At 52.0% G+C, this 27814-nt stretch overlaps 2 protein-coding genes across 2 annotated transcripts; one reads left to right on the plus strand and one right to left on the minus strand.

Moving 5' to 3' along the window:
• Positions 1-47: 47 nt before the first annotated feature.
• LOC119776784 (acidic proline-rich protein PRP25-like) lies at positions 48-1988 on the minus strand. Its single transcript, XM_038275384.1, has 2 exons — positions 684-1988; positions 48-599 (listed from the first exon to the last, which is right to left on the minus strand). Exons 1-2 carry the CDS (start codon positions 735-737, stop codon positions 48-50), a joined length of 606 nt encoding a protein of 201 aa, XP_038131312.1. The 5' UTR covers positions 738-1988.
• Positions 933-27795, plus strand: LOC119776789 (lamin-A-like). The gene is made up of 13 exons (XM_038275389.1): positions 933-1089; positions 1516-1882; positions 17812-17968; positions 18343-18468; positions 18643-18813; positions 21590-21715; positions 21785-22005; positions 23525-23822; positions 24134-24241; positions 24324-24443; positions 24516-24581; positions 26169-26321; positions 26597-27795. Exons 2-13 carry the CDS (start codon positions 1551-1553, stop codon positions 26630-26632), a joined length of 1914 nt encoding a protein of 637 aa, XP_038131317.1. The 5' UTR covers positions 933-1089; positions 1516-1550; the 3' UTR covers positions 26633-27795.
• Positions 27796-27814: the final 19 nt, after the last annotated feature.

Here is a 27814-nt window from a genome sequence, read left to right on the forward strand (position 1 = left end):
TAAAAGTGATGAAGAGTCACGGTCCTAGAAAGCTAGAACTAGATTCACTAGTTGAGTCCTTTGCTTCTGACCATCTGCTGGCTGCTCACCAAGGTCCACCATGTCCTGGGATCAGTTGGAGGCGGAGCCAGAAGGTTTTCATAGGGGCCACGGCCTCTGTCCTCTGCTGGGGGCCTCTGTCCTCTGCTGGGGGTGTCTGTCCTCTGCTGGGGGCATCTGTCCTCTGCTGGGGGTGTCTGTACTCTGCTTGGGGCCCGGTCCTCTGCTGGTGGCCTCTGTCCTCTACTGGGGGTGTCTGTACTCTGCTTGGGGCCCGGTCCTCTGCTGGGGGTGTCTGTCCTCTGCTGGGGGTGTCTGTCCTCTGCTGGGGGCCTCTGTCCTCTGCTAGGGGTGTCTGTCCTCTGCTGGGGGCCCGGTCCTCTGCTGGGGGCTTCTGTCCTCTGCTGGGGGCCTCTGTCCTCTGCTGGGGGCCTCTGTCCTCTGCTGGGGGCCTCTGTCCTCTGCTGGGGGCCTCTGCTGGGGGCCCGGTTCCGGCCCGGTCCGATCCAGCATGGACGGTTCTGTGGTTTCAGGCGGTTCCAGTTTAAGCAGGAATGTTTCTGTTGGATGAAGATCAGAGACGATCAGAACGTTTCTTGGCCTCCTGCCATCGTTCATGCTGGGGGGGGGGGGGACTCCTCTACCTTCACCTCATGGAGGTAAATCTGAGATGTGGGCGGGGTCGGTTTGAGTGACATGTTTGTGTGTTTTGTGTGTGGGGGGGGAGTCACTCTGTCCCGTCAGCCGCTCGCTGTGGCAGCGCCTGTCTGGAGGAAATGGAGAAGGAGGCGATGGAAGCAAAGCAGCAGCTCCCTCTGGCTCCACAGGCTCCGCCTCCGCTCCCCCCTCCCTCCCTGCAGCTCCCGCCCCCTCTCTCTCCAGCAGTAGGTGGATGTGCTGCAGTGACGGCAGACAGTTCAGGGCTGGAGCCAAAGGCGCGCACACCCACCAGAGCAGGACTGCACTCTCCTTCCCAGATCCACAGAGACAAACTTCCAGAAGCTTCCAGCTTCCCTCAGCAGACTCAGAGAGGAGATCCTCACAGCTACGGTAAGATCCGCATCCGGAGGCCCCCAGGCTGCAGTCTGGACGGACCTGAAGTTTGTGATTCAAAGTTCTCCCAGAGCGAGCAGCTCGGTCCTGTGGGCGTGTTCCAGGTCCCACCCACAGGCCGAGGATGGGAACGTCGGGGGTCGAGGGTCACCTGCTTGATCTCGCCATTTATGTGCCGCCTGATCTCAAAGTTTCTGTTTCCCTTCGCTGAGACGATCGAACAGAGAAGGAATGTAGGAATGTTTGTAGAAGCTGGAATAACGCTGAGCTTCCTCCTCCTCCTCATCCTCAGTCCTTATTGATAGAAGATTGATGCTGGATCCACAGAGGTCCACCAATCAGGAGCTTCTCAGCTGCTCCCCATTGATGGGGGGGGGGTTAGAGCAAGGTGAAGTCTGACAGTGTCCATCTCCTCATCCACAGCTGACCCACACCTGAACCTCTGACCCGTAATCGTCATGGAAACGCCCAGCCAGAAGCGGCCCCGTGGCGCCGTATCGCCGGCGCGCATCACCAGGCTGCAGGAGAAGGAGGAGCTGTGCAACCTTAATGACCGCCTGGCCATCTACATCGACAAGGTTCGCTCCCTGGAGTCGGAGAACGCCTCGCTCCGGATGCGCATCACCGAGTCAGAGTCCGAGGTCACCCGCGACCTGTCGGGCATCAAGTCGGCCTACGAGACGGAGCTGGCTGACGCCCGGAAGACCCTGGACGTGGTGGCCAAGGAGCGGGCGCGGCTGCAGCTGGAGCTGGGAAAGATCAGGGAGGAGCACAAGGAGCTGAAGGCCAGGTAGGAACACCCCCCCCTCGTTAATTTAGGAACTACACCCTAAATTAAACTGAACCGGGCAAGTGGGTTCTGTTCCACCCAGGTGGGGGTGTAGGTGGGTTCTGTTCCACCCAGGTGGGGGTGTAGGTGGGTTCTGTTCCACCCAGGTGGGGGTGTAGGTGGGTTCTGTTCCACCCAGGTGGGGGTGTAGGTGGGTTCTGTTCCACCCAGGTGGGGGTGTAGGTGGGTTCTGTTCCACCCAGGTGGGGGTGTAAGTGGGTTCTGTTCCACCCAGGTGGGGGTGTAGGTGGGTTCTGTTCCACCCAGGTGGGGGTGTAAGTGGGTTCTGTTCCACCCAGGTGGGGGTGTAAGTGGGTTCTGTTCCACCCAGGTGGGGGTGTAAGTGGGTTCTGTTCCACACCCAGTGCTCAGAACAAAGGGGGCGGGGCCACAGCAGGAATGCTGCACGGGGCCGGGGCCAGACCCGACACGAGCTGGGGGACATTCCTGTTGGCTGAGTGTGTGAGCGCCTGGGGCAGAGACGGGGGGGGTGAACCACTGCTAGCTTAGCCAGGCTAACCAGAATACTTCCTGCTGAGAATATCAAAATAAAAGCATGCCTGCAGACATTAACCCTTTATTTACCGGCAGCATTTTTCTTATATTTAGAACTGAGAGCAAAGCTTGAAGTGAACTTGATATAGAAAACAGTTTCCTAGAATGATGAGAACCTTTCAGAGCAGCGAGGAGGAGAAGAGAACCTCCAAACCAGAATAGACTGAGGAGGAAGAACAGCAGTTTGATGAAACATTCATTTCTGTTTGACATTTAAAAACGTTTCCTGATCTCAGATGGTCGTTAGATGATGATTTACGCAGAATCTGGAGGTTCGATCAGATTTGATTCCAGATCAGTTCAGCAGAACCAACTTTGTCTCCCAGGTGATTTCAACAGATTTTACAGGTATAGAAATCAGGACCTAGATCCTATAAGGAGTCAAAGTGCTGCAGGTTTTCTGTTCTTTGAAGCAGCTGCTGAACATTCAGATCAGTAGAACCGAAGGCGTGTTCTGGTGGAACCGGATCAGAGACACCTCTGGAGGGCGGCTTCATGTTTTCAGGAGCGTCTGGCTGCTGTGATGCAGATTGTAGGTCAGCTCTGATTGGTTCTGAAATGGTCGCGTTCTTGAACGTTTCACGGCTGCATCAGAGGACAGATTCAGCCTCTCTAACTTTTATCTGCTGGACTCCAGTCAGCCTGTTTGGTGTTTGGTTTCCATGGCGCTGTGCGATGACTCAGAGGTTTTTTTTAGGCCTCTGGAGTGGGCTGGTCTGACAGGAAGTGAGCTTTATTAATACTCTGCAGCAGTTGGGCTCCAACAGGTGAAACTGAGCTGAATGGACACACCTGTTCAGCCTGAAGGCATCGTCTGCTTCTCTTCACACTCACAGCTTTGTTAGCTTAGCCACAGCACATGCCCCCCCCACAGCTGTCTGCAGCTCCGCCACATTTAGCAAATATTAAAAACTGTTTTCTAAGCATGCGTCCTCAGAAAACCTCAGACATGTAGCTAGCATGTAGCAACATGTAGTTAGCATGTGCTGCTAATGCAGGGGCGCCACCAGGAATTTGGGGGCCTTGAAAGGCAATAAAAAAAAGATAAAAATAATGCAAGCTTTAAAATGTTATAAAAATGCACTGAAGAATCTCATTTACATTTTCAATGTAATTTTTACTGTAAAATTTCTGCAAAGGAAAATGATCTTCAAACAAAAGTTAAATATATATTAACTTTAAACTCTCATAATAACAGCTTATTTAGAACGAAATTTAGAACGAAGAAATAGACGTATTTAGAGATGAGGCTGCTGCTGGTGGATCATCTGTTTACATGATGGAGGAACAATGATGGTTATTTAATGTAAACATTCCTCAGCGTTTAGCTGATGCTAACCCTCTAAAGACTAGGGTTAGGTTAGGGATCTGATGCCCGGTGCAGGACCAGAGGACCATTTTACAAGGGGGGGTTGTTTAATGCTGACTCTAGACTCTACTCTATGATCTGATCTAGACTCTACTGCTCTAAGATCTGAGCCTGATTGCAATGGTTTGGGGGGGTCTGACGATCCAGAAGACGAGTCAGGACCCATTGGTGGTGCGGTCTGACTCAGACAGACGGACTGTGATCTAGACACTGAGCTGAAGGTAAACAGACCAACCCGGCCCCTGAGCCGCCCCACCTGCACTGGTTCTGGGTGTGGCTCCAGGTAGATCATCCTGCAGCAAACACCTTTGTTATGTTAGAAAAGCATGTTTGGATCCTGACTGAGAAAGTTCTGTTGCAGACGGAACATGGTCCAACATGTTTACCTGCAGCTTGGCCAACGCCCTCTGCCTCGCAGGAATTGGGTACATCAGGCAGCCTCCATGTTCCCCAGGGTTCTGTTGGCCCCGGGCTCCAGGGGGTCCTGTAAAGTTCTGTTGGCCCCGTGCTCCAGGAGGTTCTTTTAGGTTCTGTTGGCCCCGGGCTCCAGGAGTGTCTGTTGGCCCCGGGCTCCAGGAGGTTCTTTAAGGTTCTGTTGGCCCCGGGCTCCAGAAGGTTCTGTTAGGTTCTGTAGACCCCGGGCTCTAGGGGGTTCTGTAAAGTTCTGTTGGCCCCGGGCTCCAGGAGGTTCTTTTAGGTTCTGTTGGCCCCGGGCTCCAGGAGGTTCTGTAAAGTTCTGTTGGCCCCGGTCTCCAGGAGGTTCTGTTGGCCCCAGGCTCCAGGAGGTTCTGTTGGTCCCGGGCTCCAGGAGGTCCTGTAAAGTTCTGTTGGCCCCAGGCTCCCGGAGGTTCTGTTGTCCCCGGGCTACAGGAGGTTCTGTTGGCCCCGGGCTACAGGAGGTTCTGTTGGCCCCGGGCTACAGGAGGTTCTGTTGGTCCCGGGCTCCAGGAGGTTCTGGTGGTCCCGGGCTCTAGGAGGTTCTGGTGGTCCCGGGCTCTAGGAGGTTCTGGTGGTCCCGGGCTACAGGAGGTTCTGTTGGTCCCGGGCTCCAGGAGGTTCTATAAGGTTCTGTTGGCCCCAGGCTCCAGGAGGTTCTGTTGGCCCTGGGCTCCAGGAGGTTCTGGTGATCCCCAGGCTCCAGGAGTGTCTGTTGGTCCTGGGCTCCAGGAGGTTCTGTTGGTCTCGGGCTCCAGGAGGTTCTATAAGGTTCTGTTGGCCCCGGGCTCCAGGAGTGTCTGTTGGTCCCGGGCTCCAGGAGGTTCTGTTGGTCCCGGGCTCCAGGAGGTTCTGTTGGTCCCGGGCTCCAGGAGGTTCTGTTGTTCCCGGGCTCCAGGAGGTTCTGTTGGCCCCGGGCTCCAGGAGGTTCTGTTGGTCCCCAGGCTCCAGGAGTGTCTGTTGGTCCCGGGCTCCAGGAGGTTCTGTTGGTCCCGGGCTCCAGGAGGTTCTGTTGTTCCCGGGCTCCAGGAGGTTCTGTTGGCCCCGGGCTCCAGGAGGTTCTGTTGGTCCCCAGGCTCCAGGAGGTTCTGTTGGCCCCGGGCTCCAGGAGGTTCTGTTGGTCCCCAGGCTCCAGGAGTGTCTGTTGGTCCCGGGCTCCAGGAGGTTCTGTTGGTCCCGGGCTCCAGGAGGTTCTGTTGTTCCCGGGCTCCAGGAGGTTCTGTTGGCCCCGGGCTCCAGGAGGTTCTGTTGGTCCCCAGGCTCCAGGAGGTTCTGTTGGTCCCCAGGCTCCAGGAGGTTCTGTTGGTCTCGGGCTCCAGGAGGTTCTATAAGGTTCTGTTGGTCCCCAGGCTCCAGGAGGTTCTATAAGGTTCTGTTGGTCCCGGGCTCCAGGAGGTTCTGTTGGTCCCCAGGCTCCAGGAGTGTCTGTTGGTCTCGGGCTCCAGGAGGTTCTATAAGGTTCTGTTGGCCCCGGGCTCCAGGAGGTTCTGTTGGTCCCGGGCTCCAGGAGGTTCTGTTGGTCCCGGGCTCCAGGAGGTTCTGTTGGTCCCGGGCTCCAGGAGGTTCTGTTGGTCCCGGGCTCCAGGAGGTTCTGTTGGTCCCGGGCTCCAGGAGTTTCTGTTGGTCCCGGGCTCCAGGAGGTTCTGTTGGCCCCGGGCTCCAGGAGGTTGTGGTGGTCCCGGGCTCCAGGAGGTTCTGTTGGTCCCCGCCTCCAGGAGTGTCTTTTGGCCCCAGGCTCCAGGAGGTTCTGTTGGCCCCAGGCTCCAGGAGGTTCTGTTGGTCCCGGGCTCCAGGAGGTTCTATAAGGTTCTGTTGGCCCCAGGCTCCAGGAGTGTCTGTTGGCCCCGGGCTCCAGGAGGTTCTGGTGGTCCCGGGCTGCAGGAGGTTCTGTTGGCCCCGGGCTCCAGGAGGTTCTGTTGGCCCCGGGCTCCAGGAGGTTGTGGTGGTCCCGGGCTCCAGGAGGTTCTTTTGGTCCCCGCCTCCAGGAGTGTCTTTTGGCCCCAGGCTCCAGGAGGTTCTGTTGGCCCCAGGCTCCAGGAGGTTCTGTTGGTCCCGGGCTCCAGGAGGTTCTATAAGGTTCTGTTGGCCCCAGGCTCCAGGAGTGTCTGTTGGCCCCGGGCTCCAGGAGGTTCTGGTGGTCCCGGGCTGCAGGAGGTTCTGGTGGTCCCGGGCTCCAGGAGGTTCTGGTGGTCCCCGGCCCCAGGAGTGTCTGTTGGCCCCAGGCTCCAGGAGGTTCTGTTGGCCCCAGGCTCCAGGAGGTTCTGTTGGTCCCCAGGCTCCAGGAGGTTCTGTTGGCCCCGGGCTCCAGGAGGTTCTGTTGGCCCCAGGCTCCAGGAGGTTCTGTTGGTCCCCAGGCTCCAGGAGGTTCTGTTGGCCCCAGGCTCCAGGAGGTTCTGTTGGCCCCCAGGCTCCAGGAGGTTCTGTTGGCCCCAGGCTCCAGGAGGTTCTGTTGGCCCCAGGCTCCAGGAGGTTCTGTTGGCCCCAGGCTCCAGGAGGTTCTGTTGGCCCCAGGCTCCAGGAGGTTCTGTTGGTCCCCAGCTCCAGGAGTGTCTGTTGGCCCCAGGCTCCACGAGGTTCTGTTGGCCCCAGGCTCCACGAGGTTCTGTTGGCCCCAGGCTCCAGGAGGTTCTGTTGGCCCCAGGCTCCAGGAGGTTCTGTTGGCCCCAGGCTCCAGGAGGTTCTGTTGGCCCCAGGCTCCAGGAGGTTCTGTTGGCCCCGGGCTCCAGGAGGTTCTGTTGGCCCCGGGCTCCAGAAGGTTCTGTTGGTATTGTTTCCACTCATGGCCCAGTTACATGTTCTCCACATGACTAGAAGTTTCTGTGAACCAGGCCTCAGGTTCTGGAGCTGCTGGTTTGGACCCAAACGGGTCGTAAAGGAAAGAAGATGATGATCTTTCAGAGAAATCCAACAGTGATCAGCTGAGCTCAGAGAAAAACAGGACTAAACACTGAAAAACAGGCCAAGCTCCAACCTTTACAGCTGATATTTGTCTCCAGGATAGAGTTGCAGCCAATCAGGAACATTGTACCGTTCAATAGAATGTGATCAGAACCATCTGGGACCGGATCAGAACCGCCTTCTGAGGCCAGTTTATCTCCCTTTACTGCAGGATTAATGAGTGGAAAGTAGAGGAGGAGGAACTAATGACCGTCCTGGAACCATAATGTCCCAGTTTGTCCTGATGGTCATCAGCGCTTCCTGCCGCCATTAGCTCATCATTTCATTAGCAGCTTGGAGGCAGATTTCTCCTCGGCTGTAGCTTCTGTCGGCTCTACATGTGGATTCTGACCCATATCTTACCCGTTGGTCTATACTGGTAAATCTGAACATCCACCATTAAAACAGGAAAATCCAGTTTCACCCTGGAATGGAACGGAGGAACTCCATGCAGAGTTCTGACTCGGTTCTAGAAAGAGCCTCAACCAGATCCACCAGTTGCTTCCATAATGGTTCTGGTCCCTGAAGGTGATCATTGATCTTCAGCTGTGGTCCAGGGGCCCCTGTGTTTGTCAGCGTTCAGCCCTCATCTCCATGGTTACCAGAGTCCAAGGAGGGAATCCAATCCTTTGATTCAGGAGGATCCAGCTGGAGGAGATCTTGGTAGATCCGCTGCTCTGAGTGTCAGGTGTTCTCCAGGTAACCCAGTGGAATGATAACTCTGGCGCCTCCAGAAAGTTCTGCTTCTGTGGCCTGATCTTTTCCTGCAGGAGCGGCCCAGAAAATCGTCCTGATCAGACGGGAGCAGAAGGAGGAACCGTTCAGACCTTCATCATATAAACAAGGCGCCGATCAGAACCACTAATCTGGCCTTAAAGCTTCTGGATGGAGATTTCAATGTTGGGCTCATGGATCAATACAGGATCAGAACCTGGTACCGATCAGGCAGCCTGGGTCTCCATTCTGGAGCGGGCAGACGGAGCCAAGATGGCGGGGCCCTCCTCCTCTTCAAGGCCTCGGATGTTCTGGCCCTGTTCTGGGGCCTCATGTGTTTCCCATTAACTGTTGCTCTGCTTTATTTATTGGAAGAAAACACAGATTTGGGTCCAAGTTTTATTTTCATGTGGTTCCTATTGTAGCCTGAAGCTGCCTGGCTCTGCCTCCCGTCTCCATGATTCTGCCTCCCGTCTCCATGGCTCCGCCTCCCGTCTCCATGGCTCATGTTTGAATAAAGACATGTGGAATGCTTGTAGTTGCTGGTCTTACTGGGAACCATCTGGGTGTGGCTGGCGGATGTTCTAGTTAGTCACAGTTCTACGTTTAACGTCTCGGGACGCCATCATCCTGTTGGTGTGTCGGTTAGTCTCCGCAGCACGCCGCTCTCCGTGCTTCCATTGTTTCCTGCGTTTCCTCAGTGCCAGCTCGCTGCAGCATTGCGTGTGAACTCCCAGCCTCCAGGCCTCTGGATCAACCACAACTTGACTGAACTCCAGCATCAAATTCTTCTTCTCCCACAATCATGGAGCTGCTGCAGTTTTTACTGCTGTTCTTCCAGCTCGGCTTTCTGGCTGCAGCCATCTTTGGAGGCTGGTTCTGAGTGGGGCCCAAACCAGGCCGGTTCTGGTTCTGGGTTGGGCCCAAACCAGGCCGGCTCTGGTTCTGAGTGGGGCCCAAACCAGGCCGGCTCTGGTTCTGAGTGGGGCCCAAACCAGGCCGGTTCTGGCTCTGAGTGGGGCCCAAACCAGGCCGGCTCTGGTTCTGAGTGGGGCCTAAACCAGGCCGGTTCTGGTTCTGAGTGGGGTCCAAACCAGGCCGGTTCTGGTTCTGAGTGGGGCCTAAACCAAGCCGGCTCTGGTTCTGAGTGGGGCCCAAACCAGGCCGGCTCTGGTTCTGAGTGGGGCCTAAACCAGGCCGGTTCTGGTTCTGAGTGGGGCCCAAACCAGGCCGGTTCTGGTTCTGAGTGGGGTCCAAACCAGGCCGGCTCTGGTTCTGAGTGGGGTCCAAACCAGGCCGGTTCTGGTTCTGAGTGGGGCCCAAACCAGGCCGGTTCTGGTTCTGAGTGGGGCCCAAACCAGGCCGGTTCTGGTTCTGAGTGGGGCCCAAACCAGGCCGGTTCTGGTTCTGAGTGGGGCCCAAACCAGGCCGGTTCTGGTTCTGAGTGGGGCCCAAACCAGGCCGGTTCTGGTTCTGAGTGGGGCCCAAACCAGGCCGGTTCTGGTTCTGAGTGGGGCCCAAACCAGGCCGGTTCTGGTTCTGAGTGGGGCCCAAACCAGGCCGGTTCTGGTTCTGAGTGGGGCCCAAACCAGGCCGGTTCTGGTTCTGAGTGGGGCCCAAACCAGGCCGGTTCTGGTTCTGAGTGGGGCCCAAACCAGGCCGGTTCTGGTTCTGAGTGGGGCCCAAACCAGGCCGGTTCTGGTTCTGAGTGGGGCCCAAACCAGGCCGGTTCTGGTTCTGAGTGGGGCCCAAACCAGGCCGGTTCTGGTTCTGAGTGGGGCCCAAACCAGGCCGGTTCTGGTTCTGAGTGGGGCCCAAACCAGGCCGGTTCTGGTTCTGAGTGGGGCCCAAACCAGGCCGGTTCTGGTTCTGAGTGGGGCCCAAACCAGGCCGGTTCTGGTTCTGAGTGGGGCCCAAACCAGGCCGGTTCTGGTTCTGAGTGGGGCCCAAACCAGGCCGGTTCTGGTTCTGAGTGGGGCCCAAACCAGGCCGGTTCTGGTTCTGAGTGGGAGTTCCAGCCGGTTATCCCTGTTATCCAGGATTGTGGGTCGACTGGTTTCTAAAAGGCTGCAGGCTGCAGCGAGCCGCTGCCTCACTCCTAATCAGAGACAGACGTTGGTGCAGCGTGGAACAAACCGCAGAGTGGAAAATATTCCCGCCCTGCAGCGTCTTCACCTCATAGAATGTTGGTTTATTGGGATTTATTTCATTTAGCTGTTTTTCCTTCTGCTTTCCAACCTTCTGCCCGTTTCCGTTGCTCTGCTGCAGGGAGCCGATGAGACGCTTCAGTTCGGGACTTCAAACACATTCAGCCAAACATTTACAGACTTTATCTTTACTGCAGAAAAGTTGCAACACTTTCAGTTTTGATCCAAGGAAAGCTCATCGCCGTGGTTACCCAGGTTAAACCTCTGTCCACATAAGGAAATGTAAAACTGAGGTAAAATCCAGCCCCCCCCGAGTTGCTGTGAGTCATCAGACGGCCCGATGGGGGGTGGGGGGTGACTCATCGCTGCTGTATGTAAATCCTGACACGCTAGCAGGGGTTGGCTGTGGGTGTGGACATTTCTCACATCAGGCACAAACAAATGTTTCAGTTCAGACTGACAGAGACTCTTTATCACTTCATGGTGCAGAGGCCCTGAGGTCGAAGTCACATGTTGCCGTTCTGTCGGGTTTTAGTAAAGACGTTCTGTTTCTCTTTGTAGCCGTTATTCAGCATATCTGGACCCGACTGAGCAGCTAACGCTGATTAGCTTTAGCACCACAGCTGCATTCAGCTGAAAGCTGCAGAATCCTCAGTGGGTCATGTGCTGAGCAGCAGGCTGGGATAAACAGCTCAAAGGGGGAACATTAACAGGAAGGAAATTATATAAAAATGATGAAAAACAGAACAATCTGTTAATTAAAACTCTATAAATCAACATATTACTCACAGTTTAACCCCCATAGACTTTAATATGTAATGCTAGCTGATCAGCCTGAACTGGAACAACTGTTTCCTAAAATGTTGGAATTCCTTCCAAACAGTAGGAGGCGCCACTGATGAGGTCAGACTGTTGCTCAGCTGGGATGGAGGATTTCTAGACATTTGGGCCCAATGCCAAACTGGCGCCTAAGCACTAACCCTCTGTCTGTGCGTTCCTGCGGAGGGTCCGCCATATTAAGGGCCGTCCCAAACCACGTAGTGGGTAGGGCCAGTGAACCGTTCAGCCTGTGCGTTCCTGCGGAGGATCCGCCATATTAAGGGCCGTCCCAAACCACGCAGTGGGTAGGGCCAGTGAACCGTTCAGCCTGTGCGTTCCTGCGGAGGGTCCGCCATATTAAGGGCCGTCCCAAACCACGCAGTGGGTAGGGCCAGTGAACCGTTCAGCCTGTGCGTTCCTGCGGAGGATCCGCCATATTAAGGGCCGTCCCAAACCATGTAGTGGGTAGGGCCAGTGGACCGTTCAGCCCTGAGTCTTTGATTTAACTGCATGCATTTGTTCTAGGAAAGGGGTAAACATTTAATGCTACGTCAACCTGCGCCACAGAGCTACAGCCACAAACGGGGCATCACTGTGTTGCCATAGCAATTACTACTTCCCTTTTCCGTCGGTGGGAAGAAGCCGTCCCTTTCTTATTTATACCCCCCACCTTCAATCAAGGCCCCCTCCACAGCTGAGAGTGAGACGGATACATTTACATCTGTTTTCTCTAGATCTGAAGAAATTCTCTCTAAATTCTTCTAGAAGCTGAAAAGGAGCAGATGTCTTATTATTAGATGGATGATAGTGGTTTGGACTGAATTATAAGCTAAAAGGTTCTGGATTGGTTGTTTGATCCTGCAGGATAAAAACTTTTCATCATTTTCTCCCATTGAGTCCAAAGAATCAACCTGAGAGCAAAAAGCGGAAAATGTAGAAAAAACCCAGAATCAGATTAGAGTCGTGCAGTATAAACCAAGCTGCTTGCTGATTGGCCGAGGCCCACAGCCAATCAGCAGGCAGGGAGGAGTGGAACCCACCGATCAGCACACAAGCCTGGAAAGGCTTTGCTGTGGAAACGGTGAGAGTCTGAGCAAACGGGAGGAGCAGCAGAACCCCGAAGTTCAGGCTGGACCTCATCTGGGTTCATTTTCAGAGCAGCTTATTGGTACCAGAACTCCTGGTTAGTTTCCAGGCTCGGTTCAGTCCTGCAGCCAGAACTCCTGGTTAGTTTCCAGGCTTGGTTCCGTCCAGCAGCCAGAACTCCTGGTTAGTTTCCAGGCTCGGTTCCGTCCAGCAGCCAGAACTCCTGGTTAGTTTCCAGGCTCGGTTCCGTCCAGCAGCCAGAACTCCTGGTTAGTTTCCAGGCTCGGTTCCTTCGAGCAGCCAGAACTCCTGGTTAGTTTCCAGGCTTGGTTCCGTCCAGCAGCCAGAACTCCTGGTTAGTTTCCAGGCTCGGTTCCGCCCAGCAGCCAGAACTCCTGGTTAGTTTCCAGGCTCGGTTCCGTCCGGCAGCCAGAACTCCTGGTTAGTTTCCAGGCTTGATTCCGTCCGGCAGCCAGAACTCCTGGTTAGTTTCCAGGCTTGGTTCCGTCCAGCAGCCAGAACTCCTGGTTAGTTTCCAGGCTCGGTTCCGTCCAGCAGCCAGAACTCCTGGTTAGTTTCCAGGCTTGGTTCCGTCCAGCAGCCAGAACTCCTGGTTAGTTTTCAGGCTCGGTTCCGCCCAGCAGCCAGAACTCCTGGTTAGTTTCCAGGCTCGGTTCCGTCCAGCAGCCAGAACTCCTGGTTAGTTTCCAGGCTCGGTTCCGTCCAGCAGCCAGAACTCCTGGTTAGTTTCCAGGCTCGGTTCTGTCCTGCAGCCAGAACTCCTGGTTAGTTTCCAGGCTCGGTTCCTTCCAGCAGCCAGACTTCCTGGTTAGTTTCCAGGCTCGGTTCCGTCCGGCAGCCAGAACTCCTGGTTAGTTTCCAGGCTCGGTTCCGTCCGGCAGCCAGAACTCCTGGTTAGTTTCCAGGCTCGGTTCCGTCCGGCAGCCAGAACTCCTGGTTAGTTTCCAGGCTCGGTTCCGTCCGGCAGCCAGAACTCCTGGTTAGTTTCCAGGCTCGGTTCCGTCCGGCAGCCAGAACTCCTGGTTAGTTTCCAGGCTCGGTTCCGTCCGGCAGCCAGAACTCCTGGTTAGTTTCCAGGCTCGGTTCCGTCCGGCAGCCAGAACTCCTGGTTAGTTTCCAGGCTCGGTTCCGTCCGGCAGCCAGAACTCCTGGTTAGTTTCCAGGCTCGGTTCCGTCCGGCAGCCAGAACTCCTGGTTAGTTTCCAGGCTCGGTTCCTTCGAGCAGCCAGAACTCCTGGTTAGTTTCCAGGCTCGGTTCCGTCCTGCAGCCAGAACTCCTGGTTAGTTTCCAGGCTTGGTTCCGTCCAGCAGCCAGAACTCCTGGTTAGTTTCCAGGCTTGGTTCCGTCCAGCAGCCAGAACTCCTGGTTAGTTTCCAGGCTCGGTTCCGTCCAGCAGCCAGAACTCCTGGTTAGTTTCCAGGCTCGGTTCCGTCCAGCAGCCAGAACTCCTGGTTAGTTTCCAGGCTCGGTTCCGTCCAGCAGCCAGAACTCCTGGTTAGTTTTCAGGCTCGGTTCCGTCCAGCAGCCAGAACTCCTGGTTAGTTTCCAGGCTCGGTTCCGTCCAGCAGCCAGAACTCCTGGTTAGTTTCCAGGCTCGGTTCCGTCCGGCAGCCAGAACTCCTGGTTAGTTTCCAGGCTCGGTTCCGTCCTGCAGCCAGAACTCCTGGTTAGTTTCCAGGCTCGGTTCCGTCCAGCGGCTTAGAAACCATCTTCAGGATCAGGTTTCAGTGTAAATCAGAGCCGGGCTGGTCCAATCAGAGCCGGGCTGGTCCAATCAGAGCCGGGCTGGTCCAATCAGAGCCGGGTTCTGGCTTGGCCTGTTTTTCCTGGTTCTCTTTTGGGCTCGTCTGTATTTATAGAGAGCTCATTGTTCTGCTGCCTTTTCGCTGCAGCTCCTCCAGAGAGCCCCTTCCAGGGTTCTGGTGAGGTCCGTGGCCATGGGGACAGCCCGGTCCGTTTCCCCCTCTGAGGGTGGGGCGGGTGTGTGCTTTAGGGGACCACAGTGGTTCTGCTGAAGCTCAGGTCGGGTTCTGCAGAACTGTCGGTCCTCAGGCTGCATTTGCAGGACATCTTGGTCTAGATGGATCAGATCAGAGTCCTTCTCCAGCAATAGTCGGGTTCTGTTCTTTGGACCTTGGCGGTTCTGTTGAGCTGTTTTCTGTAGATCCGGGTCCTCAGAATGTTTGAAGAACCAGAAAGAGAAAGTTCTGGTGATTAAAGGTCCTCCTGCATCTAAAGCAGGTTTGGGTTCCAGAACCTCAGAACCTCCACAGTTCTGAATTCCTCCAGAGTCTCAGAAACAGCTTTTTTCTTTTCTTTTCTTCTGCTATGTTCAAAGAAACCTGAGCTACAGGCCCCGGTTACCACGGCAACAGCCAAGCAAAACAGGGCTAGCATCCCCCAGTAAAGGGGCGGAGCTTGTTTCTGTTACTCAGAGGGACGGTAAGACATACAGGAGGAGGGGAGCCCCTTCAACCCTCCCTCCTCTCCTCCTCCTCTTCATCCCTCCCTCCTTTTCTCCTCCCATTCATCCCTCCCTCCTCTCCTTCTCCCCTTCATTCCTCCCTCCTCCCCTTCATTCCTCCTTCCTTTTCTCCTCCCATTCATCCCTCCCTCCTCTCCTCCTCCCCTTCATTCCTCCCTCCTCCTCTTCATCCCTCCTTGCTCTCCTCCTCCCTCCTCCAGCTCGTTTCTTTGCTCCTTTTCCAGATTCCTTTTCCTGCAGTCCAGTTATCGTCTCTGCTCTGACCTTTTAGTGTTGAGTTGAATCTGATAAAGGGGGCGGGGCCAGGTCACAGAGCAGGTCTTAGGCCCGGTGTAGACTTTAATTCCAGAACCCAGTTCTGGCCCGATCAGCTGAACAGCAGGAGGGAACCGACTGGACCCAGTTATTGTTGGTTTTGGAAAAGAGAGTCAAATTCTGTGAGTTGATGCTTGTTGTTTCCTGAACTCCTCGCTGCTGTTCTGGGTGCTGATAACGTTCCTGAGGAGCTTCAGCAGCAGAAACGTCGTCTCAGTTATCAGCAGAGATGGCAAAAGTACTCACTTTCCGTACTTGAGTAAAAGTACAGATACTTGTGTTAAAAAATACTCTGGTAAAAGTGGAAGTACTGATTAAACTTCTTTACTCAAGTAAAAGTAACAAAGTACAGGCTTGTAAATTTACTTAAAGTATAAAAGTAAAAGTAGAAACCACTTTTTTCATGCCGTTGCCTACATTTTAAATGGATGTCTGCCAATAGGACTAGATCTCAGTGGTGTTCATTTTCAATCATCTCGTCGTCCATGCTACTATGCTAACGCCACCGCCACCAAGCTGCAATGATTTGCCGCGAATGAATACCGCCGAATCTGTCGATTCATCTTGTAGCGGTGCATCAAATGCAACGTAGATTCCCATCCAATTAGATTGAATTTGGTATTGATGACGTGAAAAATAATAACGGTAACTCCATTGAAATGATTCAAAACTAAAGTAACGAGCCAATTTTTTAAAATGTAAGGAGTAGAAAGTACAGATATTTGTGTAAAAATGTAAGGAGTAGAAGTAAAAAGTCACCATAAAAATAAGTAGTAAAGTAAAGTAAAAATATAAAAAAAATCTACTTGAGTACAGTAACGAAGTATTTGTACTTCGTTACTTCCCATCTCTGGTTATCAGATTTATAGTCCCCCCCCCCCCCCACTTGCAGAGATATTAGAATCTGGGCTTAATGTCAGCCATTAAACAGGAACAGATCAATCTGGATCAGAAATACTTTAATAATTCCCAGAGGGAAATACTTAGTTACACGCTCCAGTTACAGTTTTATATAAAATATATATAAACACATCCAACTACACAAGATAATAAAGAAAAAAAGAAAAAAAAGGGATGAAATGTGTACACATATAGCTCTTCTGTATATATATGTATGTATATCTATGTATATGTAAAAACTAAATCCAAGTAAAGTGATACGTGGCGTGCAAAAATAGTGCATGAATGTCTATTACGGGGGGCGGGGTCTGAATCACTTGAGGGAGGCGTTATAGAGGTTGATGACCACCGGTAGAAATGATTTCCTGTGGTGCGTCTGGGTGGGAGGAGTCTGCTGGACCAGTGTGTCGTGGAGAGGATGTGAGTCATTGTCTAAGAAACCTTTAGACAAATCAAACGTTACGCCACATATCTGACTCAGTAATCATTAAAACAACTATTTTTATTAATTTCAGACGGAACTATTCACAGACTTGGATTATATTAAACTGCAATTCCAATATTCACCACTGTTTGGCGCCATTTCTCTTTTTCCTCTGAGCACGGAGCAGGCGGCCTGCTTGGTCTCGCAATGAATCCTGGGAAATCCAAGGATAGAGAGGATATGAGAGAATCCTCCTGATTCATCAGTTAACGTCTGAAACAAATCAGTAATGTTGCTACGGCTGCTGTGATTGGCTAGAAGCTTGACCTGGAGGCGGGTGCTACCTGGTGATGCCCCTCCCTTTAGCAAACACTGGAGCCTTTCCAGATGGACGTTGTGTAGAAGTTGATCTATCTGGTTTATGTTCCAGAACTTCCTCAGGATGAGATGTTCTTTAGCCAACGTTTGGATCAGAAGGGTTAGGGTTAGATCTACCTGGATCTCCAGGTTGTTGGTGGATCTCAGAGTTCATTAACCGGAGCGGTTTGGACCCGGCCTGCTTTGGTCTTTGGACCCTACCGTGGTTCCTTAATCAAACATTAATGAGCCTCTGAGTCGTGTTGCTTCACCTCTGCCCCGCGGTGGAACCAGAACCACGCCTCATGGCTCTCCCTGGAAGCGCTCTTAGATCCAGCAGCTTGGAGTCCAGTATGTGATGTTCTGGTCCGGATGGAGCAGAACCCGTCCTGGAAGCTGTCTCAGGCAGACATATGGACCCATTATTGTCCCATATGGACCAACCCACAGGACCAATGGACAGCAGGAGCCTGACAGCTGTCAGACCCCTCCCTGTGGCCCCTCAGATGGACCTGATGGGCCCCAACTTCAGGTCTGATGGGCTCTACCAGATCCCAGAGGTGGTATTGCTGTGGGAGCAGCAGCAGGCCAGACTGGTCCCAGTTTGTGGGCTGTGGTGTCTCCTTTATGAACTGGTTCTGACTCGTTCCTTTTTTTTGTCTTGCCTGTCGCTATTTTTTAGTTTTAACATAAAATTCACTCATTTTTATCTGAGGAGAGCCCACCTTGTGGGAATGAATGTGTCACATTTTCCTTAGAATCCTTCACCAGTTCAACTGGGTTCCTTGTCGGGTTTGTTCTTTATTTTTAGTGTTTATGGACATGAAGATGCTGATCATTAAGGTTTTAATGTAATCTGCAAACATCCAACCTTTTATCCTAGATTGTTTAAGATGAAAATCAGACTTAAACGGTTTCAGAAGAAGACGCCCAGAAAAACCAAAATACTGCATAATTGCACCATCATTCGCTGGTTTCTTTTAGTTTCACTTCCAGACCTTCCATACCTTCCAGACCTTCCAGACCTTCCATAGCTTCTATTTCACTGCTTGCTAAGCGGCTGTGGGGGGATCTTTAAGCTACATGGTAAAAAATCTCCTCCTGCACCTTTAATGCTCTGAACTTCCTTATCAAGGCGTTTCGCACCATGTTTTTTCTTCCCTGCTGTTTACATTTGATCAATAGTATAAAGCTGACAAAAAAGTCTTAGAAAGCTGTGATCTGAGAAAGGAAGGCAGGAAAATGGCCGAAAGGTAGAAAAGGAGGAGAAACCATGAAGACCTTCAGCCGAATAATAGCCACACCCCATCCCTCCGTCTCCATAGGAACGCCAAGAAGGAGTCAGACCTGGAAGCCGCCCTGCTGCGGCTGAAGGACCTGGAGGCCATGCTGAACTCCAAAGATGCTGCCTACACCACCGCCCTGAGCGAGAAGCGGAACGTGGAGGCCGAGCTGAAGGAGCTGAAGGCCCAGCTGGCCAAGGTAGTAAAACATCTGGACTCAGCAAAGTTTTATTTGGCTTGTGGAGAATTTCCTTCCTCAAAGTAAAGCTGATCTCTGGACGCTTTCCTGTCGCTTTGTGATGGCCTGCAGGGCGGCTGGGTTCTGCAGCCAGCTGTAGAACATCTGAAGATGTTTGTCTGCATCATGCAGGACCCATCAGTGAGGAAGCTGATCATGAATGAGGCTGTGCAGAGGAGACAGGAAGCTGCTTCCTCTGCAGCTTTTATCAATGAATCTTCCGTCAGAGCGGTGGCTGTGCTCCACCTGCTGTCCAAACAGAGGAACAGCATCTCTTCTCTCCAGGGTCACAGCTGCAAACATCATAAACGTTTCTCTGTCTTTGTGCTTCCCAGGTGGAAGGTAGCCTGGCCGACACCCGGAAGCAGCTGCAGGATGAGATGCTGAGGAGGGTGGATGCTGAAAACCGTCTCCAGACCCTGAGGGAGGAGCAGGAGTTCCAGAAGAACATCTACAATGAGGTCTGTGCTCCTGGTCCGTTTTCCTGCCCAAATGTTCTGTCCTCCATATTCCACTGAATCAATAGTTTAACTTATTATCTTGATCTGTGGCAGCTGCAGCTACCTGTAGAAACGATGATGATGTTTCTGCCGGAACCTTGAGCTCTAATCGGTGTCCTGCCATGCGTCTTGCAGGAGCTGCGTGAGGCCAGACGTCGGCACAGTTCCCAGATAGTGGAGATCGACGGCGGGAGGCAGCAGGAGTTTGAAAGCAAACTGGCTGAAGCTCTGTCTGAGCTGAGGGCGCAGCACGAGGACCAGGTTCGCATCTACAAGGAGGAGCTGGAGAGGACCTACAACTCCAAGGTACAGTTCTGCCGCCCCCTGCTGGTCGCTGGAGGAGAAGTTCCTCATTTAGAAGTTCAGATTGATCCGTTATAAGTCATGGGTCAGTTTTATTTAGGTTATAAGGTATGAGCGCGCTGAAGCACGTCCAGGTAAAGCAAGTATGTGGAGAAATTTCAACAGAGGTGTCAAGTAACAAAGTATAAATACTTCATTACTGTACTTAAGTACACTTTTAGGTATCTATACTTTACTCCATTACTTATTTTTCTTCCTACTTCTGACTTCTACTCATTACATTTTCACACAGTATCTGTACTTTCTATTCCTTGCATTTTAAAACAATCGTTCCTCGTTACTCTTGGCTTCAGTTTAATGCAGAGGTCACGGATTAGCGGACCACGGTCCGGATCCAGATCCGGATCCAGATCCACCTGCTGGCTAATCTGGACCCAACCTGATTTAAAACATTTACAGATTTACATAACAGAGTCTAAACGTCACTGCGCCGCTTCTCCTGTTACCCAGAAATCCCTCCGCTCTGCCCCCCAGCGCTCCGCCCCGCAGCGCTCCGCCCCCCCAGCGCTCCGCCCCCCCAGCGCTCCGCCCCGCAGCATCCAGACCTCCTTCTCAAAGCAAAGCCTCCAGCCTCCGCTGTTCCTCCGTATCGCTGCGCTCTGACTGATCCTCGGAGCTCCAGGAGAGCATGCGCCATTTTATCATTAAATTAATAGGAGCAAAACATGCAGAAATGAAGGCTTAATTTAATCTGACAGATTAAATAATCCCCATCAGCATCCAGCAGATGTTCAGTTTCTGATGGAGATGAGAAATCTGCTTCCTGGTCTGTTGAAGGACTAATAGTTTGCATCCAATCTTTGAAATAAACGCTGTTAGTTTATTGAAATGTAGAAGAATTATAGTTACTGATCTGTTGTTACTATATTTTAATTTGACAAACCGGATCTTCTCGCCGTTCTTTCTCCTGTTTGGTGCGATTAGAGGATCCGGACCTGGCTGGACCGGAGCGGAGCCTGAACATTTAGAGGATGTTTGGCTCAACCTGCTGCTGTGAAGCAGGATTCTCCACCATGAACAGAATCAACAATAAATCTGGATCCAGGCTCAAAATGAGCTCCTTGATATGTGCTTGAGAATGGCTTAGTCTCTGGTTAAACCCAGGTTTAAAGCCTTGCAGGGCAGCCTAAAGCCCACTGCCAACATTAAGACAGAAAAAAGAAAGAAAATAACAAACAATCAGTTCAGGGGTTTGAGAAAAAATTGGAATCAGGAAATTATCTATAAACCAAACTGAACGATTGTTGTTCTCTACAAATAAACACTTGAAATGGAAAATTTCTTTTTTTTTTAAATATTTTTTTTATTTAAAAATTCAATGTTTAACATGGATTCATAAACACCTAATTTTATTCCAGCGTTAAATTCTGTTTAAAGTAACAGATCATTAAAAATGTCTCCAGATCTTTACTGGTTGATGATTTTCTTTATTCAGACCCGCTGGTTTTTAATTGGTTCCTCTGGTTTAATGTTTCTAAATCTTTATTTCCCGTCATGCGCTCCATCCAATGCAGATCATTGGCTCCGCCCACATCCGGTGAAACCTAGTGTGATTGGATGAGTCATAGAACGCAAACACTCATTGGTTAGCTAAAGGAAATCATCAGAAGCAAGCAGGTGTTCTTCAAACTGCTAACGTGAATTGTCTATGCCATGCTTCAATGAAGGATTCAGAAAAAGATGTTGAAATGTCTGAAAGGTCGGACACAGGCGAGAGCGTATCGGGAGACGGAGACCAACCAGACCTCCCTCATCCTTGGCCCTATCTCAGAGGATTTATAGAAATAATCCAAAAATTGAGCTTTAATTCATATAGCAGCATCTGGTTGTTTTTATTAAAGGTTACTTTATACTTTTATACTTTAAGTAGTTTTTGGAGCTCATACTTTTTCACTTTTACTGGAGTAAAGAGGTCAAGTTGATACTTCAACTTTTACCAGAGTGTTTTTAATCTGCAGGATCTAAACTTCTACTGAAGTAACAAACGTGGAAACTTTTAACACCTCTGAATTTCAATGTTCAAATTTCCCTCCATCTGCCATCCGTGGTCCATCAGTTCCAGGTCAGTTATCTGATGGTCGACATCCGTTCAGTGTCAGTTCCTCATCAGTCGTGGCGTCTAGCTGATCCTAAACTTCTGAGTAACTTCTGCGTAACTTATCCAGAACTTCTCTCCAACATATCAGTGTATCCGCCGTGTTCCAGACGAACGCTGAACGTGTTTCTAACTTCCAACTACTGTATAATGGCGTATTGGCAGCGTTTTGGTATAAAGGGGGGGAACCATCAGTTCTCCTCCAGACTTCATCCCCATCATAGGGTGAGCCAGAAGGTGAGTGATGGATCCTCCCTGCGTTCACGCCCACCACCAACACACTTCCTAGCAGACATGACGCTCAGTCTCCTGACACCAGAAACCTGCTTTCTTTCTTTTCCCTTTTCTTTTTATTTATTATTTTTCTCTGGCAGGCTTTAAACTGCCAAATCATCAAGGTGTGACGGAGGCTTTAGAACATAATAGGAAGTCTGACAGGAACCCGGAAGCTGCAGAACTGATTAACAAAAGCAGAGATCAAATCTTTGATTGAATGAATCTGCAGGATCATGAATGTTTGTTCAATGTTGGTTTTATTGTTATTTTAAGTGGAACTGTTGAGAATCTGGAGACCCGTAGAACTGAACCCGGTCTGGTTCTGATTCCTCTGTCTCCATTTCTCAGCTGGAAAATGCCCGTCAGTCAGCGGAGAGAAACAGCCACATGGTCGGCGCCACCCATGAGGAGCTGCAGCAGACCCGCGTCCGTATGGAGGGCATGACCACCCAGCTGACCCAGCTGCAGAAGCAGGTACCGGTGCCGCCTGCTGCCGTCTGTCTCTCAAACCGGCCCAGGTTCTGATTCTGCTCGTCTCCACAGCTGTCGTCCAGCGAGGCCCGAGTACGGGAGCTGGAAGAGGCTCTGGCCCGGGAGCGAGACATGATGCGGCGCCGCCTGGAGGACAAGGAGCGGGAGATGGCGGCGATCAGAGCCCGGATGCAGCAGCAGCTGGACGACTACCAGGAGCTGCTGGACATCAAGCTGGCTCTGGACATGGAGATCAACGCCTACAGGAAGCTGCTGGAGGGCGAGGAGGAGAGGTGATTGGCCGCTTCTGCCTCTGTTGCAGGGGTCTTGCTAATGAGCCACACGGGCCTTTCTGGAAGCAGTTTGCCTTATTGGACCGGATCTGAACCAGGTTCTACCTCCACAGCAGCTCCAGAAGGGAAAGAACTTTAGACCACAGCAACGTCCTGCTGGTTGGGTTTAGTTCTTATGTCCAACCAGACCTAAGACTGACTTCCTCTGTCTGTTCCTCTGTCTGTCGGGCCGGTTCTGGTCCTCTGGACTTCAGCCAAGCAGGTGGTGGTTCTTAAAGAACCTCCAGGTGGAACCTAGTCGGGAAGGTTTCAGGAAGAACCGTAAGGTTCTCCTTATTGCTTCTTACCTGAGATCTTTGGACTCTGTGGGTCGGCCCAGTGAGGCCTGTCAGCAGAACCTCCAGCTGCTCTGCATCGACCATCAACCAGAACCGGAATGGATTCAGATTTCCTGGAACTGGAACCTGGATCAGGTCCAGGGAGACCTAAAGATTCCCAGGGGGAACCAATCCATCTAAACTGGTTGGACTGGGTGAAACGGTCCCTCTGAACTGGTTTGACTGGGGGAATTGGTCCCTCTGAACTGGTTGAACTGGTCCCTCTTTACTGGTTTGACTGGGGGAATTGGTCCCTCTGAACTGGTTGAACTGGTCCCTCTTTACTGGTTTGACTGGGGGAATCGGTCCCTCTGAACTGGTTTGACTGGGGGAATCGGTCCCTCTGAACTGGTTTGACTGGGGGAATCGGTCCTTCTGAACTGGTTGGACCGGGGGGACTGGTCCCTCTGTACTGGTTTGACTGGGGGAACCGGTCCCTCTGAACTGGTTGGACTGGTCACTCTGTATTGGTTTGACTGGGGGAACCGGTCCCTCTGAACTGGTTGGACTGGTCCCTCTGTACTGGTTTGACTGGGGGAATCGGTCCCTCTGAACTGGTTTAACTGGGGGAATCGGTCCTTCTGAACTGGTTGGACCGGGGGGACTGGTCCCTCTGTACTGGTTTGACTGGGGGAACCGGTCCCTCTGAACTGGTTGGACTGGTCACTCTGTACTGGTTTGACTGGGGGAATCGGTCCTTCTGAACTGGTTGGACTGGTCCCTCTGTACTGGTTTGACTGGGGGAATCGGTCCTTCTGAACTGGTTGGACTGGTCCCTCTGTACTGGTTTGACTGGGGGAACCGGTCCCTCTGAACTGGTTGGACTGGTCCCTCTGTACTGGTTTGACTGGGGGAATCGGTCCTTCTGAACTGGTTGGACCCGGGGGACTGGTCCCTCTGTATTGGTTTGACTGGGGGAATCGGTCCTTCTGAACTGGTTGGACCGGGGGGACTGGTCCCTCTGCTCTGGTTTGACTGGGGGAACCATTCCCTCTAAACCAGTTGGACTGGGGATACCTGACCTTGTACTGTGGGACGTTCAGTCTGAGAATGTTTCTAGGTCGGAAGTTCTGCGTCCAACCATCAGAAGTCGTTAGGCTGGTTAGAACCTGGGATGTTCACGGTGTCCCTCTGTCCCCCAGGCTCCGTCTGTCCCCCAGTCCCTCGTCCTCCAAGGTGACGGTGACTCGGACCTCCGGATCAAGCCACACCAGCCGCCTGCTCCCCTCTTTTGGTTCCGCCGTGGCTTCCAGCAGCCGCACCTCATCCAGCGCCAGCAAGAAGCGGCGCCGGGACGACGACAGTGAGACCTCCAGCATGGTGGGTGGTACTGTGACAAAGACCCGCATCAGCCAGCAGGCCTCTGCCAGCGGACGCATCACAGTTGACGAAGTGGACCTGGACGGGAAGTACATCCGTCTGAGCAACAAGGCTGATGAGGTAACCTTCCATATGTATACATTGGGTCGGGGAGGCGGGTCCACAGACAGAGAAATTTCCTTAAAAAATGAAAAGTGACAATTTTTCACTTTTCATTGGTGAAAAATAGTCAGAATGGTGACTGATGGCCTCGGTCATCTACAATGGTGTCTGGTTCTAGTAGCACAACCCAAGAACCATACTTTCAGTTTAAGCCAAAATGTCAGAACATTGTGATTCTCTCCCCTTTTTTCAAAAGATCGGACCAGTGAGGGTCAAAGGTGTTGACCCGTCTCCTTAATTCTGTTATCCTTTTGTTCTGGATCCTACAGGACCAGTCTCTGGGCAACTGGGAGCTGAAGAGACAAGTTGGAAGCTCCACTCCCATCGTCTATAAGTTTCCCAGCAAGTTCACCCTGAAGGCCGGAGCCTCAGTGACGGTGAGTCCGCCTCGCTGCTCGCCGGCTCCATTCTGGTGAGTCAGAACCAAACGGGTCAGTAACTCAGTCCCAAACTCTGCAGGTCTGGGCTACCTCTGGTGGGGGAACCCACAACCCCCCCAACCACCTGGTCTGGAAGAGCCAGGCCTCCTGGGGAACCGGAGACCTGCTGCAGACCACCCTGATCAGCGCCGGAGGAGAGGTCAGAACTTTGGCTCGGTTTGGCTTCCTTTGGGTTTGAGTTTCTCACACTGAACCTTTCCTCTCTGGACAGGAAATGGCTACCAGGAATGTGACGCGTACCTTGTTCCAGGATGCCGAGGCAGAGGATGATGACATGGTAAACTCTTCCTCTCCTGCTCCACCTTAATGTTGCTTCAGGTTTCAAACAAGCCTGCATGTGGCAAGGTTATAGAAGGCAGACCCGTTTTAGCGGCTTGCAAAAGCTGCAGCTGGATCAATGCGCACAGCTCCAAGCTGAGTAATAACAGCGGTCCTATTTTTCTGTACTTTGGACGCTGATTTGGTTTATTACAATGCCTAAGGCTGAAAAAAATATTAAAATCTAGCTCAGAAAAGCCACTGGGCTCATTTTAGGATGAGGATGATGATGTTAGCAAGGATGATGACGGTTAGCGAGGATGATGGTGGTTAGCGCATGCGCGGCTGAGTGGACGCTGGCGCCTTTTGCAGCCGCTGCTCTCCGCTTCCTGTTTTCAAGTTATTTTCTACGTTTTTATGGAACTTTGGGCTGTTTAATCACATTCAAGTGAGAGCAAAAACACTTGGCTTCGCTTCTATCGTCCTAACTTCGGCTGCCATCCCGTTGTTTTGTCTGAGTGTGGTTAACTAACCTTGATGGCGGTTAGCCAGGATGGTGGAGGTTAAAGAGGATGATGGCGGTTAGCGAGGATGATGGCGGTTAGCGAAGATGATGGAGGTTAGCGAGGATGATGGTGGATAGCGAGGATGATGGAGGTTAGCGAGGATTATGGTGGATAGCGAGGATGATGGCGGTTAGCAAGGATGGTGAGGGTTAGCGAGGATAATGGGGGTTAGTGAGGATGATGGGGGTTAGCGAGGATGGTGAGGGTTAGCGAGGATAATGGGGGTTAGCGAGGATGATGGGGTTTAGCGAGGATAATGGGGGTTAGCGAGGATGATGGGGGGTTAGCGAGGATGATGGGGGTTAGCAAGGATAATGGGGGTTAGCGAGGATGATGGGGGGTTAGCGAGGATGATGGGGGTTAGCAAGGATAATGGGGGTTAGCGAGGATGATGGGGTTTAGCGAGGATAATGGGGGTTAGCGAGGATGATGGGGGGTTAGCGAGGATGATGGGGGTTAGCAAGGATAATGGGGGTTAGCGAGGATAATGGGGGTTAGCGAGGATGATGGGGGGTTAGCGAGGATGATGGGGTTTAGCGAGGATAATGGGGGTTAGCGAGGAGGATGGGGGGGTTAGCGAGGATGATGGGGGTTAGCAAGGATAATGGGGGTTAGCAAGGATGATGGCGGTTAGCGAGGATGATGGCTGTTAGAGAGGATGATGGAGGTTAGCGAGGACGATGGGGGTTAGCGAGGACGATGGGGGTTAGCGAGGACGATGGGGGTTAGCGAGGATGATGGGGGTTAGCGAGGATGATGGGGGTTAGCGAGGACGATGGGGGTTAGCGAGGACGATGGGGGTTAGCGAGGACGATGGGGGTTAGCGAGGACGATGGGGGTTAGCGAGGATGATGGGGGATAGCAGGGATGACCCTAACCCTGTTTCTGCTGGTTTCGACCAGTAAAGTTCTGAGTTTGGATCAGTTGAACTCTGAAGTTTTCACAAACAAACTGCAGCTGCTCAGATGTTGGAATTCTGCAGACAGAACTTCATCAGAAATGTTTAGAGGTAATGTCCTGTTGTGTGGCGCCCCCTGCAGGGAGCTCACAGCACTAGCGGCGGCGAGCACGAGTACAACCTGCGCAGCCGCACCGTAGTGTGCGACTCATGTGGACAACCATCAGAACGCTCCGGCGGACTGGAAGGCCTTGGGGGACGAACCTCCTTCATGGGAACCAACGAGCCCAGACAGGTACGGCCCGGTTCTACTGGTTCTGATACCAGATAACCAGAGTGGATGGAAATGGAACTGAGGTTAGAGTAGCATGACTTCAGAAGTGTTTGGTAAAGAAGCTGCATGAGGACTGATCCTAACATCTGATCTAATGTTTAGAAATGATGCAGACAGACTTTAGGTTAAAGTTGACTGTTTCATGAAAAGTTAGATTTCCATCCAAGTCAAAACCGAGTTAAATATTAAGACCTGAAGAATCAGGAGAAGTAAAGTGTTTTCTGTCTCCTCCTCAGGGTCGCATGAAGCCGGAGAACTGCTCCGTCATGTAAGAAGGAAAAGCTCCTCAGCTGATCGACCAAAGATCTTTTTCTACCGTCGGGATTTTTTTTTTTGCTTTTTTACGAGATGATTTTTTTGGATCTGCTTGGTGCTTCCTGTTTTCCTGCATGTCTGCTGTTCTAAAGCCTGTTCAGGACTCTGCTCGGTCCAAACGCTCAGCTGGGTTCTGATCCGATCGGAGCGAAGCTTTGTTAATAATAATGCTGTTTAACGCCTGTTTACTCGCCGTATGTTGGGACAGGATCCTGATCGCCTCCAAAGGGAGGCGCTTCCCTCAGGGCTCGTATCTTTAGCTGATGTTGGATCATCTGATGATGACTTTAGAGAGATTCTTCGGTTTACATGTTCAATGCTGAACTCTCAGGATCCAAACATATGTGCCGGTTTATGAGGACAGCAGAACCTCTGAGTGTTTGGACTGGTCTGAAGGTATTTGATTCTGCAGAGCATCCGTCAGTCAGAACATAGACCTCCTCAGGTCCCACCGGTCCTCATTCAGAACCGCGGTGGGACCCGTTCTGCTGATGCCATCAGAAACCTCCATTCTGACTGTTGGATGCTCCAGAAACCGCCTGATGTCACTGAGTTCTGAACAGGCTGGGTCCTTGCAGGTCTGGTTCTGTTTGTCCCGTCAGTGGGCTCATATGGTTCTGCTGCTGGTAGAACCGGACCTTTCTCTGCTCATGGTTCCTTCCAGCAGTCTGTGTTTTTCTCCTGTCAGCTCTGGGATCGATGATCTCAGAGTCCATCTTTGTTTGGCAGCTTCATGCTTTATTACTCATGTTTACCCACAAAATTACTTGATAGTTTTTGTCTGATTTTGTCCTTCAGGCCAAATATTTTTTATTATTAATCTTGTTGAACCTCAAAGTGCCTCATTTGCCTTCTAGAAAGCCTAGAACCTCCATGTGAAGATGAGCAGAGGTCCAGTTTTAGCTCTGCTGATCGGCTGCAGCCTTCAGATGGTTTATCGCTGCTCAGGCTGCAGCTTTTCCTGTTTGAGCCTCAGCGTCTGGAAGGTTAAACATTTTACCCAAATCTGTCAAAGTTGGTCTTTAAGGAAACCAGCGGTCAGAACCGGAGGCCTTGCTTTGACTTGTTGTAATTCTTATTTTTCTAAATGAAGCAGAATAAAAGCTATTTTTCCCATCGACTGTCGTCTTTTTCTTCAA

This window comes from Cyprinodon tularosa, unplaced genomic scaffold, assembly GCF_016077235.1.
Source record: "Cyprinodon tularosa strain WSP-4 unplaced genomic scaffold, ASM1607723v1 ctg957, whole genome shotgun sequence".
NCBI classification, from domain to species: Eukaryota; Metazoa; Chordata; class Actinopteri; order Cyprinodontiformes; family Cyprinodontidae; genus Cyprinodon; species Cyprinodon tularosa.

Bases quoted from the DNA above. Each gene is read 5' to 3' on its own strand.
- LOC119776784 (XM_038275384.1), bottom strand. From the start codon at position 737: ATGTCACTCAAACCGACCCCGCCCACATCTCAGATTTACCTCCATGAG. The intron at 600-683 runs GTAGAGGAGTCC...TTCATCCAACAG, and splicing joins TTTACCTCCATGAGGTGAAG to AAACATTCCTGCTTAAACTG.
- LOC119776789 (XM_038275389.1), top strand. From the start codon at position 1,551: ATGGAAACGCCCAGCCAGAAGCGGCCCCGTGGCGCCGTATCGCCGGCG. The intron at 18,814-21,589 runs GTACAGTTCTGC...TCCATTTCTCAG, and splicing joins AGAGGACCTACAACTCCAAG to CTGGAAAATGCCCGTCAGTC. The intron at 22,006-23,524 runs GTGATTGGCCGC...TCTGTCCCCCAG, and splicing joins CTGGAGGGCGAGGAGGAGAG to GCTCCGTCTGTCCCCCAGTC.